Genomic DNA, 18,544 nt, shown 5'->3' with positions numbered 1-18,544 from the left:
TCTTCAGAACCGGGTATCAGCTGGGTGAAGGTTCAGGGGACAGGTCACCATGACTCTGCCTATGACTCTTGTCCCCATCTAAGCTGGTATTATCTGCCAAGGCTACCTATTTACAAGGTCCATGACCACTCAGGCTTATAAATTTCCACAAAAGCTGCCCGTTGACTTTAGCTTATAGCCATCTGTTTCAATGTTCTTCCACTGAGACCCAAGACTTGGTGTTAGTATACATGTATGACAGGCCCACTGCTGATTTTAGGCCTATGGCTGATTTTAGGCCTACAGTGTGTAAGCAGGGATGCCCCTGACATCTCCTCCCTTCTCTAAGTATAGAAGGGCTGTGGCAATTCTAAATTTGCGAAGGAGGGGATAGAGGCCTGACCTCCAGTATTTGAAGGGGACCTTGTAAAGGCTCCAGTCCCCCTGTCATTGTCCAGTGAGGCATGAGGGCCATACCCATCCCGATGTCTTTTTCCTGGAGAGGGGATACTTTTGACATCAACCCCTATGGAGTCATGCTTGTCCCTCAGGGAACCCAGATAGATATTTTTATCTTTTATTTATATTTCCTTGCAGTGCTTAGCCTCGCAGCCTAAGCAAGAATTCAGATCGCCTGTCAGAGGGGGTTCTGGGTGGCCCCTCTCTGCTTGGTCTAGGGGCAGAAGTCCCCCCTTTTTAGGTTGGGTGGAGATGGGTTTTGGAAACACCCTGTATAAAGTAACGACCTCATCTTGAGTCTCGTGGTCCTCCATAGCTAACTTATGATAATGTATCTGTGTAGGTTTTGCTACCAAATTATTTATCTGTTGTATCACAGAGTTAGTCCGCCTATTTGAGATCCAGGGACCAGCAGAAAAAAGCAAAAAGAACCCAAATAATGGTCCCAAGATGGAAGGAAATAGGGTTGACAACCTTGGAGAGGCTGAAAACCAATTCTTGTACCAGCATTCATCTGTCTCTTTCTCTCTCTGATTTTTCTTAGGCTTCACTACCTATTTCATGCTCTCTTTAACCCTCCTTGTCTTGTTTATGTAAAGGCAACCTTCTTCTTTGAGGGCTGTACACAGTCAAGAGCTGTATACAGTCTTTTCTATTGTACTAGAGTAAATCAAGTCCAATAAGGATCTTTGTGATTTTAGGAGGTCTCTATGATTTTAGGAGGTAAATGCTGTGTACAATAATCTGGTCTGGCATCTCTAGGTTTCTTACAGTTGCCGCACATCTATCCATTGAGATAACAGGTGTAATTCTAATAGATCTGCCTCTGTATCTTATTTGATCTTTTTCCCTTGAAGTTTTTAATATTCTTTTTTTATTGTTCTATACATTTAGTATTTTATTATTATGAGGACTTTCTTATCTAGTCTAATCTATTTAGTATTCTGTATACTTCTGGTGCTTTGATATAAATCTCCTACTTTAGGGAATTCTTTTCTTCTATGATTTTGTTAAAAATATTTTCTGGATGTAGGGATGAAACAGAGACTAAAGGAAAGACCAACCAATAACCAGCTCAACTGAAATCGTGTGGGCAAGCACCTTTCCCTGATAGTACTAATAATATTCTGTTGTGTTTGCAGACAGGAGACTAGTATAACTGTCCTCTGAGGGGCTCTATCCAGCAGTGGACTAAAATCAGATGCAGATACCCACAGCCAAACATTAGATGGAGATCAAAGATACTGATGGAAGACTTGTAGGAAGGAGTGAAGGCCATAAATGGGATGGGAGCCCCACAGGGAGACCAACAGTGTCAATAAGCCTAGATCCCGGGAAGTTCTCAGAGTCTGAGCCACCAACCAAAGAATATACATGGGCTGGAGCTAGGACCCTAGAACAGACATGCAACTCAGTTTTCTTCATGGCTGCTTTATCTGGGCTCAGTGGGAGAGAATGTGCCTAGTCTGGCAAAGACTTTGATGTGCTAGGGTGTAGGCATATCCAGGGGGACACTACCCCTCAAAGCATCAGAGGGAAGGATTATGTGAAAGAGGGTCTGGGATGGGGAGCAGCATTTGAGATGTCAGCAAATAAATAAATTAATTAAAAAATATTTTCTGTACCTTTGAGCTGGAATTCATCTCCTTCTATTCCTACAATTTTTTTTATTTGTCCTTTTCATTCTATCTCAGATTCCCTGTATACTTTGTGTTACAAAATTTTTAGATTTAACATTTTCTTTAACTGATATACTCAATACTTCTATAGTACTTTTAATGCCCAAGTTTTCTCTTCAATCTTTTTTTTTATTCTGTTGGTGATAATTGTCTCTGTAGTTCTGTTTGTATTCCTAAATTTTTCATTTCCAAAATTCCTTCAGTTTGGATTTTCTTTATTGATTCTATTTCCATTTCCAGGTCTTTATTCTTTTCTTCATATTGTTTATATTTTCCTGGATTTTTAAGGGATTTATTCACTGCTTGTTTAAGGGCCTCTATCATCTTCATACAGGTGGTTTTAAGGTCTTTTTAATATCCATCAGCTATATTGCTAATTTCTGGGTGTGATGTGATAGGACAGTTGGCTCTACTGGAGATATATTGCCTGGGTTCATATTAATTGTGATTTGGAGCTTTTTCTGTGTACCTGGTATTGGGATGACTATAGGTCTGGTCCTGGTTTCTGGATTTGTCTTTATTGAATTGTTGTTTGTTCTTTGGCTTCTGTTTTCTCTCTGGATTTTCAGAAAGTGTGATGGTTGTGTGTTGCCTGGTAGAAATTTTTTGGGCCTGAATGTTGTGATCACAATGGGTTCCAGATCAAATGTGTTTCCTGGTATTAGTAAGTGGAACTTAGGAATGGGGATAGGCTACATGTTTGAATGGGGTCACATAATGGATACAAGCAGAATGTTCAACCAGGATCTGCCTATTCTGTCTCCTTGGAATTGGTAAAGACAATGAAAGGACTTTACCCAAGAGCTTCTGCTACAGAGGTGATGATGAGGCTGAGGGAATTTGATCTGGAAGGGCAGAAGGATAGATGTGGATATGCCTTCAGGTTACTTGTTGACCTGGCAACAGAGGCCCTTAGGTTAGCAGGGGGTGTTCACTAGGTTGCAGTCCAGTATAAAGCAGTAAGTGGAGGAATGTGGTTGAATGGGAAAGCTCTGTATTACTCACCAGAGATGGAGACAGAAACAGTGAAGGCTTCCACATTTGTTCTGTTACAAAGCTAGGGAGGAGACTGGGGTTTGGATACGAGGAAAAAAGAAAGGGAATATCTGCAGTCAGCCTAGCTGGTTTCCTCAAAGGCATGGCTTATAGGCAAGCCAGGGGTGCCTACTATATTTAGAGAATACTATAAAGCAACAAGTGGAGAATGGATGTTAGATGGGGGAGATCTGTGGCATCTGCAGGAAATATGTGCAGTGAGTAAGGTAGGATGAAGCTGGTATTCTGTTTCAGACACAGGGATGGGATTGTGGGGTTACATTTGGAGGGGAAGAGTGAGTGGCAAAGGTCTTCAGTTAGCTTGCCATTTTCCCTGGACTTGTGCAGTTGGTATGCTCACAGGGATGCTGTCCATTAAGTTTTAATTTAGTCTCAGACAAGTTCTTAGGGCAAGAACAGAAGGCAGACATTTATCATTTTCCAGAATATCAAAAAGGATTATCTAGGTTGCTGCTAAGGTCCTTGCTTATCTCTGAAATAATCTTCAGGCCCCTATATTGTGTATAGCTTTCATCCCTGTCTTCCACAGCTCCCACTAGGATGGCCCAATAATCTCTGCTTACAGCATTCAACTTCTTTTCTGTTCCAAACCCACGAAGTCTTCCACGTTCTTCTGAAAAGGAACTTGGCCACGCTTATCACAGCAATATCTCACTCTTGATACTGACTCCTGTGTTATTTACTTTTCTATTGTTGTGACAAAACATCATGGCCATGGCAATTTATGAAAGAAATTGTTTATTTACATTTACATTTCCAGAGGATTAGAGTCCACGATAAAAAAGCAAAAGCATGGTGGTAAGAACAGAAAAAAAGCTGAAAATTCACATCTTGAATCATAAACACAAGGAGGAAAGAGTTGTTTGTAGCAAGACTTTCTGGGAGACACAACAAACATGTCTACTCACTCTAGATAGTGAGCCACCAAAGAACAGATACCACCAAAGTCCAATATGCTGAACCATTGAGCTTTATTATGGTTATTTACAGTAGCAGAAATGACTCAGAGACAGCTGCATGATCAAAGTTTACGCAAGTATGAGTGACAACTCAAAAATAGCACACTGCAGAGCCTTTAGACACGCTCAAGAGGTTCTAGAGTGTCTTTTTCAAGTGACTCTGATCTAAACCTCTTCCAGGCAGCTCAGTTGATATTTTTAATTCAAGAAGTCTGGCTTGGTCCCAGATTCTTCTTCAACACTTGCCTTGTTTAAGAGTGACTTTCTTATAAGTTGATATTAGCCATAAAGTACAGGAAACCCACACTACACTGAACAAACCCAAAGAAGTTTTAAAAAGATGGAAGGCCCAGGAAAGGATGCTTGAATCTCACAAGAGGGAATAAAATAGTCATAGGAGGCAGATGGAGGTTGGTAACTTCGTAGTAGAGAGGATCAGAGGGAAATATGGGATTTTAGCATCAGGTATGAGGAAGCACAGGACAGGAGGACAGACGGACATAGGAACAGAGGCTCCTCAAACAAAGAATGAAAATATGCAACTGGCAGAGGAGGGAGGGTGGGACATTGCTATGATGTGCCAGAGACCTGGGACGTGGGAGCCTCTCAAGAATCAATGCAAGTGACCTTATCAGATACATATAACAGTGGGCCTATGGATTTTGAAGAAGGCACATCCTATAGCCAGGCAAGACCCCCCAGTGGAGGGATATAGACACCAAATCAAACACAAAAGTTTCAACCTACAATTTGTATTATCTCTAAGAGATGCAGAGACAAAGATGGAGCAGAGACTGAAGGAATGGTCAATCAGTAACTGGCCCAACTTAAGACCCATACCATGGGTAAGCACCAATCCCTGACACCATTAATGATACTCTGTTATGCTTGAAGACAGAAGCCTAGCATAACTTTCCTCTGAGAGGCTCCACATAGCAGCTGACTGACACAGATGCAGAAACCCACAGCCAAACATTTTATGGAGTTTGGGGTCTCTTATGGAAGAGTTGAGCAAAGGATTGAGGGCCCCAGAGTGAATAGAAATTCCACAGGAAGACCAACATAGTGAACTACCCTGAACTTCTGAGGACTCTTAGAGACTGATCCATGAGCTAAAAAGTATATATGGCTGGACTGAGGCCCCTGGCATATATGTAGCAGATGTGCAGTCTAGTTTTCATGTGGGTCTCCCAACAACTGGAATAGGGCTGACCCTAATGCTGTTGCCTCTCTGACGAATCCACTCCCCTAGCTGGACTGCCTTTTCAGGACTCAGTGGAAGTGGATGAGCCTAGCCCTGCAGAGACTTGATGTGCCAGGGTCGGGGGATATTCATGATCAACCCTACCATCTCAGAGGAGAAAAGGAGAGGGGCAGCAATCAGGATGTAAAATGAATTAATTAATGGAAAAGTAAATTAATAAATAAAAATAATTTTTAAAAAGGGAACAACTCAACAGCTTTTCTTGCTTATTTTTGAAAAAAAAAAGGGGGGGACTAGTGAATTTGGTCAGTTTCAGAGGCTTCCTGGAGATATTTTGAGTTACTTACCTTTTGGGTTAAGAAGAGTCCATGCAGGTTGGAGTATTTCAGACACATTTACAATGGATACAGAAGAGTGAGCTAGAAATGATAAGTCTTTAAACTATCAAAGCCTGTCCCCACTAAAGCAATTCCTTCAACAAGGCCAAACCTCCCAAGTCCCTCCAAACAGCTCCACGAAATGAGGAACAAGTTCTGAAATGCCTGGGGTTATGGAGGTCATCTCATTCAAGCCAAAAATCTGTCCCAATTGAATTGGTGTAGAGTTCTCTTCACAGATCTCTCAGACATTTCCCCTGTACCCAAAGGTGGTGTTGTCCTCAGGGTCCTCAATAGTGTTCATATATTTATGCCATAAATTTTCATCCATGATTTCCTCTACTCATATGATTCATCTCCAAGGTCTCTACCACAATAAATGTTACACTCTTCTCTGGTTCACCTCCTCACTGCATCTTGAGATGTTTTCTGGCTATTTTGAGCCTCAAAGAGCAGAATCCCAAGAACCACCAGAACCAAGACAGCTACAACCATCCTGATGATATTTTCCACTGTGCGATCTTGTGAGTCTGAATCTGGAAATTTGATCAACCACGACAATGAAATTAATAGATTCCCAAATTGAAAAAAAGTAGAGGAGATAGATGCCTATATCAATGAGATAATATTATTTAGTAAATATAAGTTCATAAAAATCCTTGTTTTAATTATTAAATTAGTTGAATAATCACTAATATTTCCCTAAGTATATTCAATAATTTTAAAGTATTATATTCATTATTTATATACAGTATATTTATTAATATACAGCATAGGCTTATAGCACAGTTCAGTCACTGAAGTTATTCCTGCATGAGCATGAGGAAGAGAATACTTAGGGCTAAAGATATAAGTTGAGATGGGAGCTGGGGAAAGAGAGGGGTTAGGGGTGGGTTAACCAAAACTTAAGATATATGAAGGCATTTTAAGGAAATCTATTAGTTTGTATATAATATACTTTAAAAGTAGTTTAAACAAAAGCATCCTTATGGGTGGACAATGCTGCTTTTAGAAAGTGTGGGTTATTAACTGAAAATATTATCACCAGGCACACTGTGTCTCCCTATGTGCTTTTGGTCAGGGACACCTAATAAGTACCCAAACAAATGGAGCTCATGTTCTTGGTTTTCCATTGTACCTAGATTGTAAGCATCTCTTCTTAAAGATGACACTCATTTGGGTAGCAGGACATAGGGAAAGCAATCTTAAACTGACTTGGAAGCTCTCTCCCTGCTGGCTAGCTTAGAAAGTTCCATAAAGTGTTATGCATGCTTCAGGGTGAAAAATGACATCAATGGTCTTATCTAGCTCTGATTCCCTGCATCCTATAATAGTGACCTCTTAGGTAAGATTGCCTACTGGTGCAGTATTGACATGGCAGTTACGGGTGTAATCAGCTTTGTAATTGGACATAAGGCCTAAAGTACAGAAAGGATTTCATGGATGGTACTGTAAATATGGACAAAAGGCCAGGACTGTGGAGATAATAGGCTCTAGGTATGGGAAACTCACTGTTGTTCTTTTGTTAAATGGTCAAACTGTCAAACTGGATTCTATCTGTATATATTTATACCCACAGATTTGTGCTGCTCTCAACATTGGTCAGAGACGTATCTTTCCTCGGTGGGTGGTGATTAATGGAGAGATTCCATACTGTACAATGTGTCAGATTTAACCATGAGGGTTCATCTATGAATGGAACATCCATATCAACCTCCTTACAGTCAAGTCTTGGGAAACATCATAGAAGAGGGGGTGGAAAGAGTATAACAGCCAGAAGACAGGGAGATGAGCTGTGAAATGCTGACTCTGGTATTACACCAACTGTTCCACATATCAGCTCACAGTAACTGTAGTTACCTGAATAAGATCTGCTCAAGATTAGTCCAGTCAAAAAAAATTTTTTTTTACGTATATACTGGGAAGGGACCCCTAGCTAAGGAGCTATTGGAATTGATGGCTGCTGGCAGTGGGTGAGTCAATCTCCTTTGCAAATGTGACCAATGATACATTGACCAAGCCCTAGTGGGTGGTCCCATATACATACACATAGGATATTAATTATAGTTTTTTCCATTTTTCATTTGATATTTTATTTATTTTTACATTTCAGATGCCATCCCAACTCCCCATCCCCCATTCCCCATTAATCCCCTATCCCATCCTTCCTCCTCCTTTTTTGCCTTTATGCTGTTTAAATTACATGCAAGTATTAAGGTCAGGTCTAGGTTGAGGGACTAGCAATATAATAGGTGCAACAAGGAAGACAATGAACCCAGATAGTCAAAGAACATGCACAACAATGAACAGAGTTTTATGATCACTCCTGTGATCACTATTTCTAAGGGCTTATCAGGATGACCAAAACATCTGAGCCTGCTTCCCTGTCCTAGCCCAAAGTCATTTTCATGCCTGAAGCCTACTTCTTTGTTCTAGTTTAAGATTTAGATTTCTGCCTTTAATTACTTTGCAACTACTTTTTAAAAGAAGATCTGAAATTGGGAGGGAGGGAGAGTGGAGAATAGAGTTGGAAGGAGATAGTAATGGAAGAATATGATCAACATGCATTGCATTTTATAAATGCATGAAAGTTTCAAAGAATAAACAAGGCCTACACAAGATGAGGCCAGCTAAAATTCTATCACAAATAGGTAGTTGATTTTTACATCCCTTTTCTTACTATTGAGGAGTTATTGGCCACTGGAAGATGATAAGGGAGGAAGAATCACCATCTTTTGAAGGTGTGGACAGTAATAAATTTTTCCATGCTCAAACTTACCCACATCTATGCACATACAGACAGGAGAAATCGAATTAGTGAATTTTAAAAAAGATTAAGTTAGGAGTGGTATGTCTGAAGAGAGTTGAGAGGGCAAAGAATGGGAGTAGATATGATCATATTTGATTCTATACACATATGGAAATATAAAAAATAAAAAAACAATCAGATACTATTTTAAAACAGCTCCCTCAAACAAAGATCATATCTAAATACAAAACCAAAATGTGTGTGTGTGTTGTGTTTGGCCCCTGTAATTCCAACACTGAGGAGGCAAAGACAAGCCCTGGTACTCACTGGTTAACCTGCCTTGACTACTTGGCAAGCTCCACACCAGGTGAGATCCTGCCTCTAAACCAAGTGTATGGCTCCTGAGTGTCTGTGTCTGTCTTATATGACTCTGTATCAGGCATGTCTCCCTGCCTGTCATTCTCACTCATTTTTCACTTCTTAAACTCCAATCTTTCTGTCTCATATCTTTCCAGAGATCTCACCCTTCATTCTACTCATGGGCTCCACAGCTTGGTCTTTTAAGAATCTGGGTCTCTTACAGAGCCAGGGATCTTCTGTGTTTAGGATAACCACAGGTTGTAGCTGAATGGCCACATGGAGGCTATGGTATATCCACAGCTTGTGTACTGACCAATGTGGGAGTTGTTTGCGGGTACCAATATGACATCAGCCTGAGAGAGCTTAGCCTACAGCTGCTGGCTAGGGCAGGATTAGATGTAATGTTTTCCTTCACTGAATAGAACAAATTTATCACAGGAAGTGTCACCCTGACATTGAAAGGTCGGAGTCTGTGCCCTGCTGGGTCAAAATGGAGAGCTTCCTAGATGGTCTCAGATGGAAAGTGGGCCAGGTATTGAGAATAGAGTCATGCCAAACACCTTCCTCTCCATCCTTCCTTGCAGATCTTGCCTTAAGTACCCTTCAACTTTATTGTACTCCCTTGGCAACAGGGCTCATGACAGCAAGTTTATAGGCTTCAAATAAATGTCACAGATATGATTGTCTCACCTGAGAAAAGGAGCTGTAGGGTATCACTGGAAACTGACCACACCTGGGAGGTTCTCTTGTAGTAGCCATAACACCTGAAGGCCCATCTGTGTTTGGAAGTCACTGGGCCCACAGGAAACAGAGCCATAAAATGCCCATTGGGTTGTTTCTGTGAGTCCTGATTCCAGGACACATTCTCTTCTCCTTCCTTAGTCAGGACATACCTTCCATATCCCTGGTGTGAACTACACTGGAGGGTCACATTCCCCCCTGAGGTGACCAGGGAGCTTGGCATGGCTGAGATGTTGGGCTTGCTGTAGAATCCTAAAGGAGGGAGCAAGCATGTTGAGTGGAAAACATGTTCTACATTGGGTAAAGACTGGGCTGTGAGAGGAAAATGCCCTGAGATCAGAATACCTTACTCAGGGCATACCTGAGTTTGGGACCCTAGAATCCTCTTACCTGTCACCACCATCTCTAGGATGTTACTGTATCCTGACGAGCCGGCAGGGTTGTAATAGTAGCAGTAATAGGATCCTGCATGATATTCTGTCATGAATGAAATAGAGAAGTTCGCTTTGTTCCCAGGTTCAAGTAAGGTCTGTGTCTTACAGGCTTTTGAATTTTCCTTTTTACACAGATTGTACTCCTGGGCATCTTGAGTACCATTGCACCAGATAGTAACAGACTGTCCCTTGGTGACCACAGAGCCTGGCTCAGCCCAAAGGGTGGGTATGGGAGGTGTGCCTACATGGAAACAAAAAAAAAAATCTGTCCCAAAGTATTCCTCTCTTATGTTCCACCCCCAAAGCCCCAGCACCCTTAAAGTATCCCCAGCATCAACCCACGTATACTATTGTCCAAATCCAGTGCTCACCAATGGTCTTCTGTTCTCAATGTGGAAACAGGATCTGGTAAGACAGGGGAACTGACTCACCTGCCGCAACTGCGTTCCTGGGTTCCAGATTCATTCCTAAAAGAGATTTCCAGTGAGATTTTCTTCATGAAGCTTGAGTAGATCATCTCTTCTACAAAGCCACCCAATACCATGGGATCCATTGATGATCTAAAGCTTGGTTAAGGCCTGAGGTCTCTCCTAGACCTCTCTTAGGTGTTTGCTCCACCCTCCAAATCTCACCAAGGTAGAACAGCACTGTGAATGCAGTAATCATCATGTCTCCTTCCAGGGGTCCCGAATGTGCAAATAAATGAGACTACAGTGACCATCAGGACAAATAAACACAGAGGCTGACCGCTGCAGTTACTGTACTTTACGTTATGAACTGTCACACCAAGAAGAGGAAGTCTTATGCAATTGACTCGCTGATAGACTGCCTTCTTAATTAAAAAAAAAGTCCTGGGTTGCGTGCACAGCATAGAAGATAAAAATAAAAGGAAGTGTCCTCCTCAAGAGTGCTATATAATGTCTACTATTGACACCAAAGAGATTAACAGGGCCTTACTTAGCTCTAGTTCTCTTCATTTTTCCAAGATCAGTAAACACCTTCAAATAAACCTAATCTTTTCCTGAGAATCTATTCCCAAGTGAGTGTGACTGAGGAGCAAGAGCCCCACATAGGTTTTCCCCTTCATCCTGTCCATATCTATAATATCATGGTGCCTTTATCATCCTCATTATATCTCCAACTATGAAGGTGCATTGCAGAATATGCAAGCTGATGTTGCCGTGTCGATTCACAGCAGCAGAGAGAAACATCAAGCATCTGTCTGTATGGCTCACATAGAGCTGATTCTGGGATTATTATAGGATTTTTATATGCCTGACAAAGTGTCACCTCTCCCAAACACCTTTTAAATTCAAGACTTGTTCTTTTCTTTCACTATCCATGCAATCAACCACTGTCCCTTAGCCCTCACTATGAGTGTCAGTTCCAGGACTGTACCAAGTATCCTTGCTAACACCTACAAGTTTCTTATTTGGGCTCAGGGTTCTCACTGAAAGAAGATACGAATTTTAGATGTGGGGAAAACCCTCTATAGCATTCTACACTGCAAAAAGGAGAAAAAAGAAAAGTCAACACCCAGTAGAAATGTAAATGAACTGAGTCCTTAGGATGTAAGCCCACTAGAGGAGGAAGGGACCCAGACATTACCAAATGTCAAGGATAATTTCAGCATGGTTACTCAGTAAAGAGAAGTGAAACTTTTGCAAGGTTCTGAGGCCTCATCTCCCTCTTGCAAAATGTGTGTGTTCTGAAGTTTCACAGTTAAGGCAATATAAAAATCTTAAAATTGTTATGAGTTCTTTGCGAATTTCATGCAATATATTTTGATCATATTTACCTTTCCCCAGCTCTTTCTAGAGGCACTCCCTTCTCTAATGATCAACTCAAGTCTTTTGTGTTTTTATTTTTAAAATCCATCATGTCCAATTTAGTCTCAGGTGTATGGCCTTCCACTGGAGCATGGTAGACTTACCAGGGGCTAAACTTTTTATGCCTTTCTCGACAAACTGTCAATTGTCAATAGTTTCATAGCTGGGGTTGGAAATTTGTGCCATTTTCCCCAACTCTGCTTGGAATTGGTCTAATTTGAGCTTCTACAGTTCTTTATTTCCCAAATCAATTGAATTTCATTGACTTAATCATTCATTCATCAAGTGTTTACAACTACCTGACAAGTAGGAAACCTGTTGAAAAATACATTGTAGTAGATAAATAGTCAAATACATTTTCTAAGTGTAGATTGATGTACAATAAAATTATATTAAATGTATTTACATATAGCTAAGTTGATATGTATACAGGTGTATGAAAAATAGAGAATCCATATATAACTATAAACATATGATAGAATAATGATTACTTTTTAACATGTTGGGATTTTTTGGTTATTTCTATTTTTGATTCATTTTCTGCAACTAATAGGTATTGAACTTTTAATATTGATATTTTATTTATTATTTATTGGTTATTTTATTTATCTACATTTCAAATGTCTCTCTTCCAGGTCTCCCCTCCACAAATCACTCATGCCTTGCTCCTCACCTTTGTCTCTAAGAGGGTGCACACACACACACACACACACACACACACACACACACACACTTCTGCCTCACCCCTCGAAAATCCTACTATGCTGGGACCACAAGCCTCCACAGGACCAAGGGCCTCCCTTACCAATGATGCCAGATAAGGCAATCCACTGGTACATATCACATGATGTCAGGTAAAGCAGTCCAATGCTACACAACCACCCTTTGGTTGGTGGTTTAGTCCCTGAGAACTCTAGGGGGAATAGTTAGTTGATATTGTTATTATTTCTATGGAGTTGCAATCCCCTTCAGGTCCTTCGGTCCTCCCTCTAAATCTTCCATTGGAGTCTCCAGGATCAGTGTGATGGTTGGCTGTATCTGTATCTGTATTAGTCAGGTGCTGACAGAGCCTCTCAGGGGACAGCTATACCAGACTCCTGTCAGCAAGCACTTCTTGACATCAGCAATAATGTCAGGGTTTGGTGTCTGCAGATGGGATGAATCCCAAGGTGGGGTGGTCTCTGAATGGTCTTTCCTTCAGTCTCTGGTCCACTCTTTGTCCCTGTGTTTCCTTTGGACAGGAACAATTCTGGATTAAAATTTTTGAGATGCGTAGGTGGTCTCGTCCCTCAACTGGAGGCCAAGCTTATCTCCTAGAAGTGGTCTCTACAGGTTCTATCTCCCATTTGTTGAATACTTCTGATAATGTCAACTCCACTGGGTCCTGGAAACCTCTCACTTCCCTGGCATCTGGGACTTTCTAGCGGCTACCGCTAGTTCTCCACCTCCTACTGCTACATATTTCTGTTCATTTTCCTGACCATCTGGACTTCTGTCCTGTCTCTTCTCATACCTGGCCCTGCCTCCCTTTTTCTCTTCTCCTCCTCTCTCCCTCCCAGATCCCTCTCTCCCTGTACCTCCCTTGATTATTTTCTTCTAAGTAGGATTGAAGCATCCACACTTTGGTCTTCTTTCTTGTTTAGATTCATAGGGTCTGTGAATTGTATTGTGGATATATTGAGATTTGGGGCTAAAATCCACTTATCAGTGAGTACATACCATCTGTGTCTTTTGTGACTGGGTTGCCTCATGCAGGATGATATTTTCTAGTTCCATCCATTTGTCTGCAAATTTCATGAAGTCATTGTTTTTAATAGCTGAGTAGTACTCCATTGTGCAAATGTACCATATTTTCTATATCCATTCTTCTGTTGAGAGACATCTGGGTTGTTTCCAGATGTTCCTCACAGAAGAGTGGATACAGAAAATGTGGCTATTATAAATAAGGTTGCTTTAAACATAGTGGAACATGTGTCCTTGTTATATGTTGAAGCATTTTTTGGGTATTTGTCTTATAGTGGTATAGCTGGGTCTTCAGGTAGAGCTATTTTCAATATTCTGAAGAACCACAAGATGGTTTTTCAAAGTGATTGTACCAGCTTGTCATCCCACCAGCAATGGAGGAGTGTTCCTCTTTCTCCACATCCTTGCTAGCATCTGCTGTCACCTGAGTTTTTTAACTTAGCCATTCTGATTGGTGTGAGGTGGAATCTCAGGTCATTTTGATTGGCATTTCCCTGATGACTGAGGATGTTGAACATTTCTTTAGGTACTTCTCAGACATTCAAAATTTCTCAGTTGAGAATTCTCTGTTTAGCTCTGTACCTCACTTTAGTAGGGTTACTTGGTTCTCTTAAGTCTAATTTCTTAAATTCTTTGTACATTTTGGATATTAGTCCTCTATTGGATGTAGGATTGGTAAAGATATTTTCCCAATCTGTAGGTTACCATTTTGTTCCATTGACAGTATCGTTTGTCTTAAAGAGGCTATATAGTTCCTGTACATACTGTCACAGCTGCTGTGAGTTTATGTGTGAAGCATGCTGTATCTAGAAATCATTGTTTTCTTCTAGCTATCCACCACCTCTAACCCTTACAGTCTTTCCACTTTCCTATATCTATCTTTGAGCCTTGAGAGGATGGAGTTGTGATACAAACATGTCATTTACAGCTGATCATTCCTCAGTCTCTTGTTTTCTGAAGCCTGGACTGTTGCAGATCTCTGTGATAATCACCATTCACTGCATAAATAAGCTTTTCTGAAGAGAATTTGGAGATGCATTAATCTATGTACATAACAATATGTCATCAAAAATCAATTTAATACTATGTTTATTTAGAATAATAATCATAGTCCTTTTCCCCTGTTGTTTAACCATAGGCTCTTAGTCCCAATAATGGTGCCAAGTATGAGTTTCATATTGTAAAGCAGAACATAAATCCAATCAGAAAGTGACTGATTACTCCCATCGTATTTATGCCTCTGTTGCATTAGTGGGCTTGTCTTTACAGAACAGTCCTTTTTGTAGTTTGCAAGGTTCACAACTGGGTAAGACTGATGGTTATTTTTCTTCAAAATTATGTATAGTGCTCTACAGCATTATGAAAGTTAGCTAGTAGTAGAAAGCTTCAGGGTTAGTAACAGACAGATTTCTTAGTGTTCTATGACTCCAAGTGTATGTGGTATCTTCAGCAGTGGGATCTTGCAATTAAGTTCCAGAGTAACCAAGAACACTGATAAGTAGTCTGTACTGTTGAGGGGTCTATAGCATCTCACCAGCCAACAACCCCAGAGAGTTGACCCATTCCCAGCATTTGGGCTTTTTGTTATCCTGTGGTATCTAGTAGAAGCAGTATTTCTCTATTATAAGGTAATTCCATTTTAAATTATTTTTCTATCTGGAAACTTCTTACAGTAGTAAGTCCTCTATGAGTTTTCAAAAAGTGCATTAAAGGCCTACAAAATACAAAACAGATAAAAATCAGAAAAGAAATTCCCATCTTAGGCTAGAACAAAGAAGTAATTTTAGGCAGAAATCTGTATCTTAAGCTAGAACAAAGAAGTAGGCTTCAGGCATGAAAATGACTTTGGACTAGAACAGGGAAGTAGGCTCAGATACTTTGATCATCCTGATAAGCCCTTAGAAACAGTGATCACAGGAGCGATCATGGGACTCTGTTTATTGTGTGCATGTTCTTTAACTATCTGGGTTTATTGTCTTCCTTGTTCCTGGACTATTTGCATCTATTGTATTGCTATTCCCTCAACCTAGAACTGACCTTAATACTTGCATGTCATTTAAACAGTATAAAGGCAAAAAAGGAGGAGGAGGGATGGGATGGGGGTTCGTGGGGAAGGGGTGATGGGGAAGGGGGATGGCATCTGAAATGTAAATAAATAAAATATCGAATAAAAAATACCATAACATATTATAGTTAAAACATTAAAAACACAAAATAAGGGAAAAATATTACAAGCTGCAAAATAGAAAGGTTGTATTAGTCAGAAGTTGTTCAGTCTAAGAGGCTGGATGTCTCAGCTGATACTCTGAAATTCCAAAGAAGTAGACTTTAATGCCAGTGAAAAGAAAGATGTTACAGCTAGTAAGGACAAGCAAGCAAAGAGAGAGAATTTTCTTCTTCCATGTCCTTTACATAAGCTTCTAGCAGAAGGTGTGGCCCAGATCAAATGTGTATCATTTTAAAAGAATTGTAAATGATAGGAAAGTGTGATAATAATCCGTAGTGATCTGAATCTTCATGATGTACCCATCAGTATTGGAAGTGATGTGGGGTTTTGTTTGTGAATTCCTTATACAAATTATAGCTAATGAATATACTTTCACTTGAGTGGATCAAGAGAAGAGTTCTCTGCTTTTATACTGAGGAGGTTAGAAGGCATTTGATAGTCTCTGGCTGCCTCTGGGAACTGACTTTGAAAGTCATAAGTGAGTTAGTGACTGAAAAATGTGTATCTGGGAGGAATAGATGGTGCTGTTCCTGCGCTGAGTTCCCCTTCTAAGAATGACATGGGTTTGTGAGGGAGGAGACAAGCTTAGCTGACCATGAGTGGCAACAATGGGGCACTGTATGATATTTCAGGAAGAACAAGGCCTATGGAAGGATTAAGCATGACACAGTGCAATGGTTCTTACAGGAAGTTCTGGAGTGGTAAAAGAAATGAGTTAGTGTGGTCACTGGAGCTTAGATGAGGGCAGGAGGTAGAAGGAGCGATGATCCTAACATGTCAACTTGAGTCTCATTGAATCTGGACAGAACTGACCGTGGAGAGAATAACATGAGCAGTTCAGGATGGGATGTTTTAAAAGTTTGTACTAAAATGAAAAGAGAAACTGAGTCTACTCTGTCTGACTTGATCAGAGAATCAAATGTGGCCACCACAGATGGTACCAGGAGGAGATTTCAAACCTATTTTTCCTGCAGAGAAAAGTTAACCTTTTTCATGATGAATCTTATGCTTTAGTTGCTGGTAATTTCCTTCCTCTTACTTCCTCATTACTATAATAGACAGTGACTTCTCCACATTCTCTAACTTCCTCATGATCTCTTTGTGGTAACTCTTTTCTCCTGACCACAAGAGACACTGATGGATCAGCATTGTAGATTCTATCCCAGTTCTCAGGACACTAATATTCAATGGGAAAAAATGTCTTGTTTCCATGTAAGAGATGAGGGATAACATTTACCAATATTTGGTCTCAGACAGGTAAGAGCTTTGCTCAGGGTAGTTTTAGGGCAATGTACTCTCTTACAGGAGTAATGTGAGGTGCAGTCAGGCCAGAAACCTGGAAGGGTTTAAATCTGCATTGCAGTCCTCAAAATAAGTGGACGGTTAATAAATCTAAGGATTCATGAAAAATCTTTATAGATTTTTGCAAGATAATTAAAATATTGAAGACTAGTTGGAATGAAATAGCTTGCATGAGTGAATGATGCTGCTCTCAGAAGCCATAGACTGTTAAATAAAAATGAAAGAGCCAGGTGTGGGATACTTCAACTCAAATTATTGATGAGGGAGGCTCCTGGGAAGCTCAAGGCTCAGAAAACATTATTTGCTGCCATTGATCTTGGTGACCACAAGAAATAGGTGGTAAGACACGATTGATGAAGACTGTATGCACTTTAGTTGAAAAGATAAAATGAAAAAATAAAAAAAAAAAGACCATGCTGGAATAATTTGGAAGCTTCCTTCCTGTTGATTTGCTTTCATAGTGCAAGAAAGTTCTATGTAGGCTCCTGGGTGAGAAGACATAGTAATGATCTTACTTAGCTGCATCCTTTTTTTTTTTTTTTAGCTGCAATCTCTTGGTCTTGGTAATAAATATTTTCTCCAAATTTTAAGGATCATTGGCATGACATTTTATTCTTATTTTGCCAATATTTCTTTGTAGACTGAAAATCAAATTATGTACTCAGTATTTACTGTGACCTACTATGTGTTTGTTCATTGATTTATTTGTAGAAGTATGAGCAGCCATTTTGAAGTTGTAATTTCTACTTGTTTACCTGCCCACTTTTATGACCTTCATTCATCTGTAGATTCAATTGAAAACTGTTTGCAAATATTTCAATTATTTGGATGTATCTATTCAAAATAATTTGCTTATTATTGGGTTTATTCATCTTTTTTTAGATATCCACACTCTATTCTTCTTTTTTCCCTTTTTTATTTTTTAAATTGGATCTTTTATTTATTTACATTTCAAATTTTATCCAGTATTCCAGTTTCCTCTCTGTAAACCCCTTATCCCATCCCTCCTTACCCTACTTCTATGAGGGTGTTCCCCCACCTACACATCCACTCCCACCTCACTGTCCTAGCATTCCTCTACACTGAGGCATCAAGCCTTCACAGGGCCAAGGGCCTCCCTTTCCACTGATGCCAGATAAGGCCCCTTCAGCTCCTTTAGTCCCACCCCTAAGTCCTTCATTGGGGTCCCTGTGCTTAGTCCAATGGTTGGCTGCAAGCATCTACCTCTGTATTGGTCAGGATCTGGTAGAACCTCTCAGGAGAAAACTGTATCAGGCTCCTGTCAGTAAGCACTTCTTGGCATCTGCAATAGTGTCTGGGTTTGTGTGGGATAGATTCCCATGTGGAGTAGTCTCTGTATGGCCTTTCCTTAAGTCTCTGGTCCACTCTTTGTCCCTGTATTTCCTTTAGACAGGAGCAGTTCTGAGTTAAAATTTAGGAATGGGT

General features: G+C 40.3%; 1 protein-coding gene across 1 annotated transcript; it reads right to left on the bottom strand.

Annotated features, from left to right (window-relative positions):
- Positions 1-5,711: 5,711 nt before the first annotated feature.
- Positions 5,712-10,741, bottom strand: LOC114627342 (leukocyte immunoglobulin-like receptor subfamily A member 5). Its single transcript, XM_028775088.1, has 5 exons — positions 10,630-10,741; positions 10,429-10,464; positions 9,954-10,238; positions 9,513-9,815; positions 5,712-6,249 (listed from the first exon to the last, which is right to left on the bottom strand). The coding sequence occupies exons 1-5, from the start codon at positions 10,664-10,666 to the stop codon at positions 6,113-6,115; spliced, it is 798 nt and encodes a 265-aa protein (XP_028630921.1). The 5' UTR covers positions 10,667-10,741; the 3' UTR covers positions 5,712-6,112.
- Between the last annotated feature and the right edge of the window lie 7,803 nt (positions 10,742-18,544).

This window comes from Grammomys surdaster, unplaced genomic scaffold (genome assembly GCF_004785775.1).
Source record: "Grammomys surdaster isolate TR1022 unplaced genomic scaffold, NIH_TR_1.0 252, whole genome shotgun sequence".
NCBI classification, from domain to species: Eukaryota; Metazoa; Chordata; class Mammalia; order Rodentia; family Muridae; genus Grammomys; species Grammomys surdaster.
This window is presented reverse-complemented; position numbering and strand designations above follow the sequence as displayed.

Coding starts and splice junctions, on each gene's coding strand:
- LOC114627342 (XM_028775088.1), bottom strand. CDS start 10,666: ATGATGATTACTGCATTCACAGTGCTGTTCTACCTTG. Junction 10,239..10,428: donor CAGGAACGCAGTTGCGGCAG/GTGAGTCAGTTC, acceptor GTTTCCATGTAG/GCACACCTCCCATACCCACC. Junction 9,816..9,953: donor CCTAGAGATGGTGGTGACAG/GTAAGAGGATTC, acceptor TCCCTCCTTTAG/GATTCTACAGCAAGCCCAAC.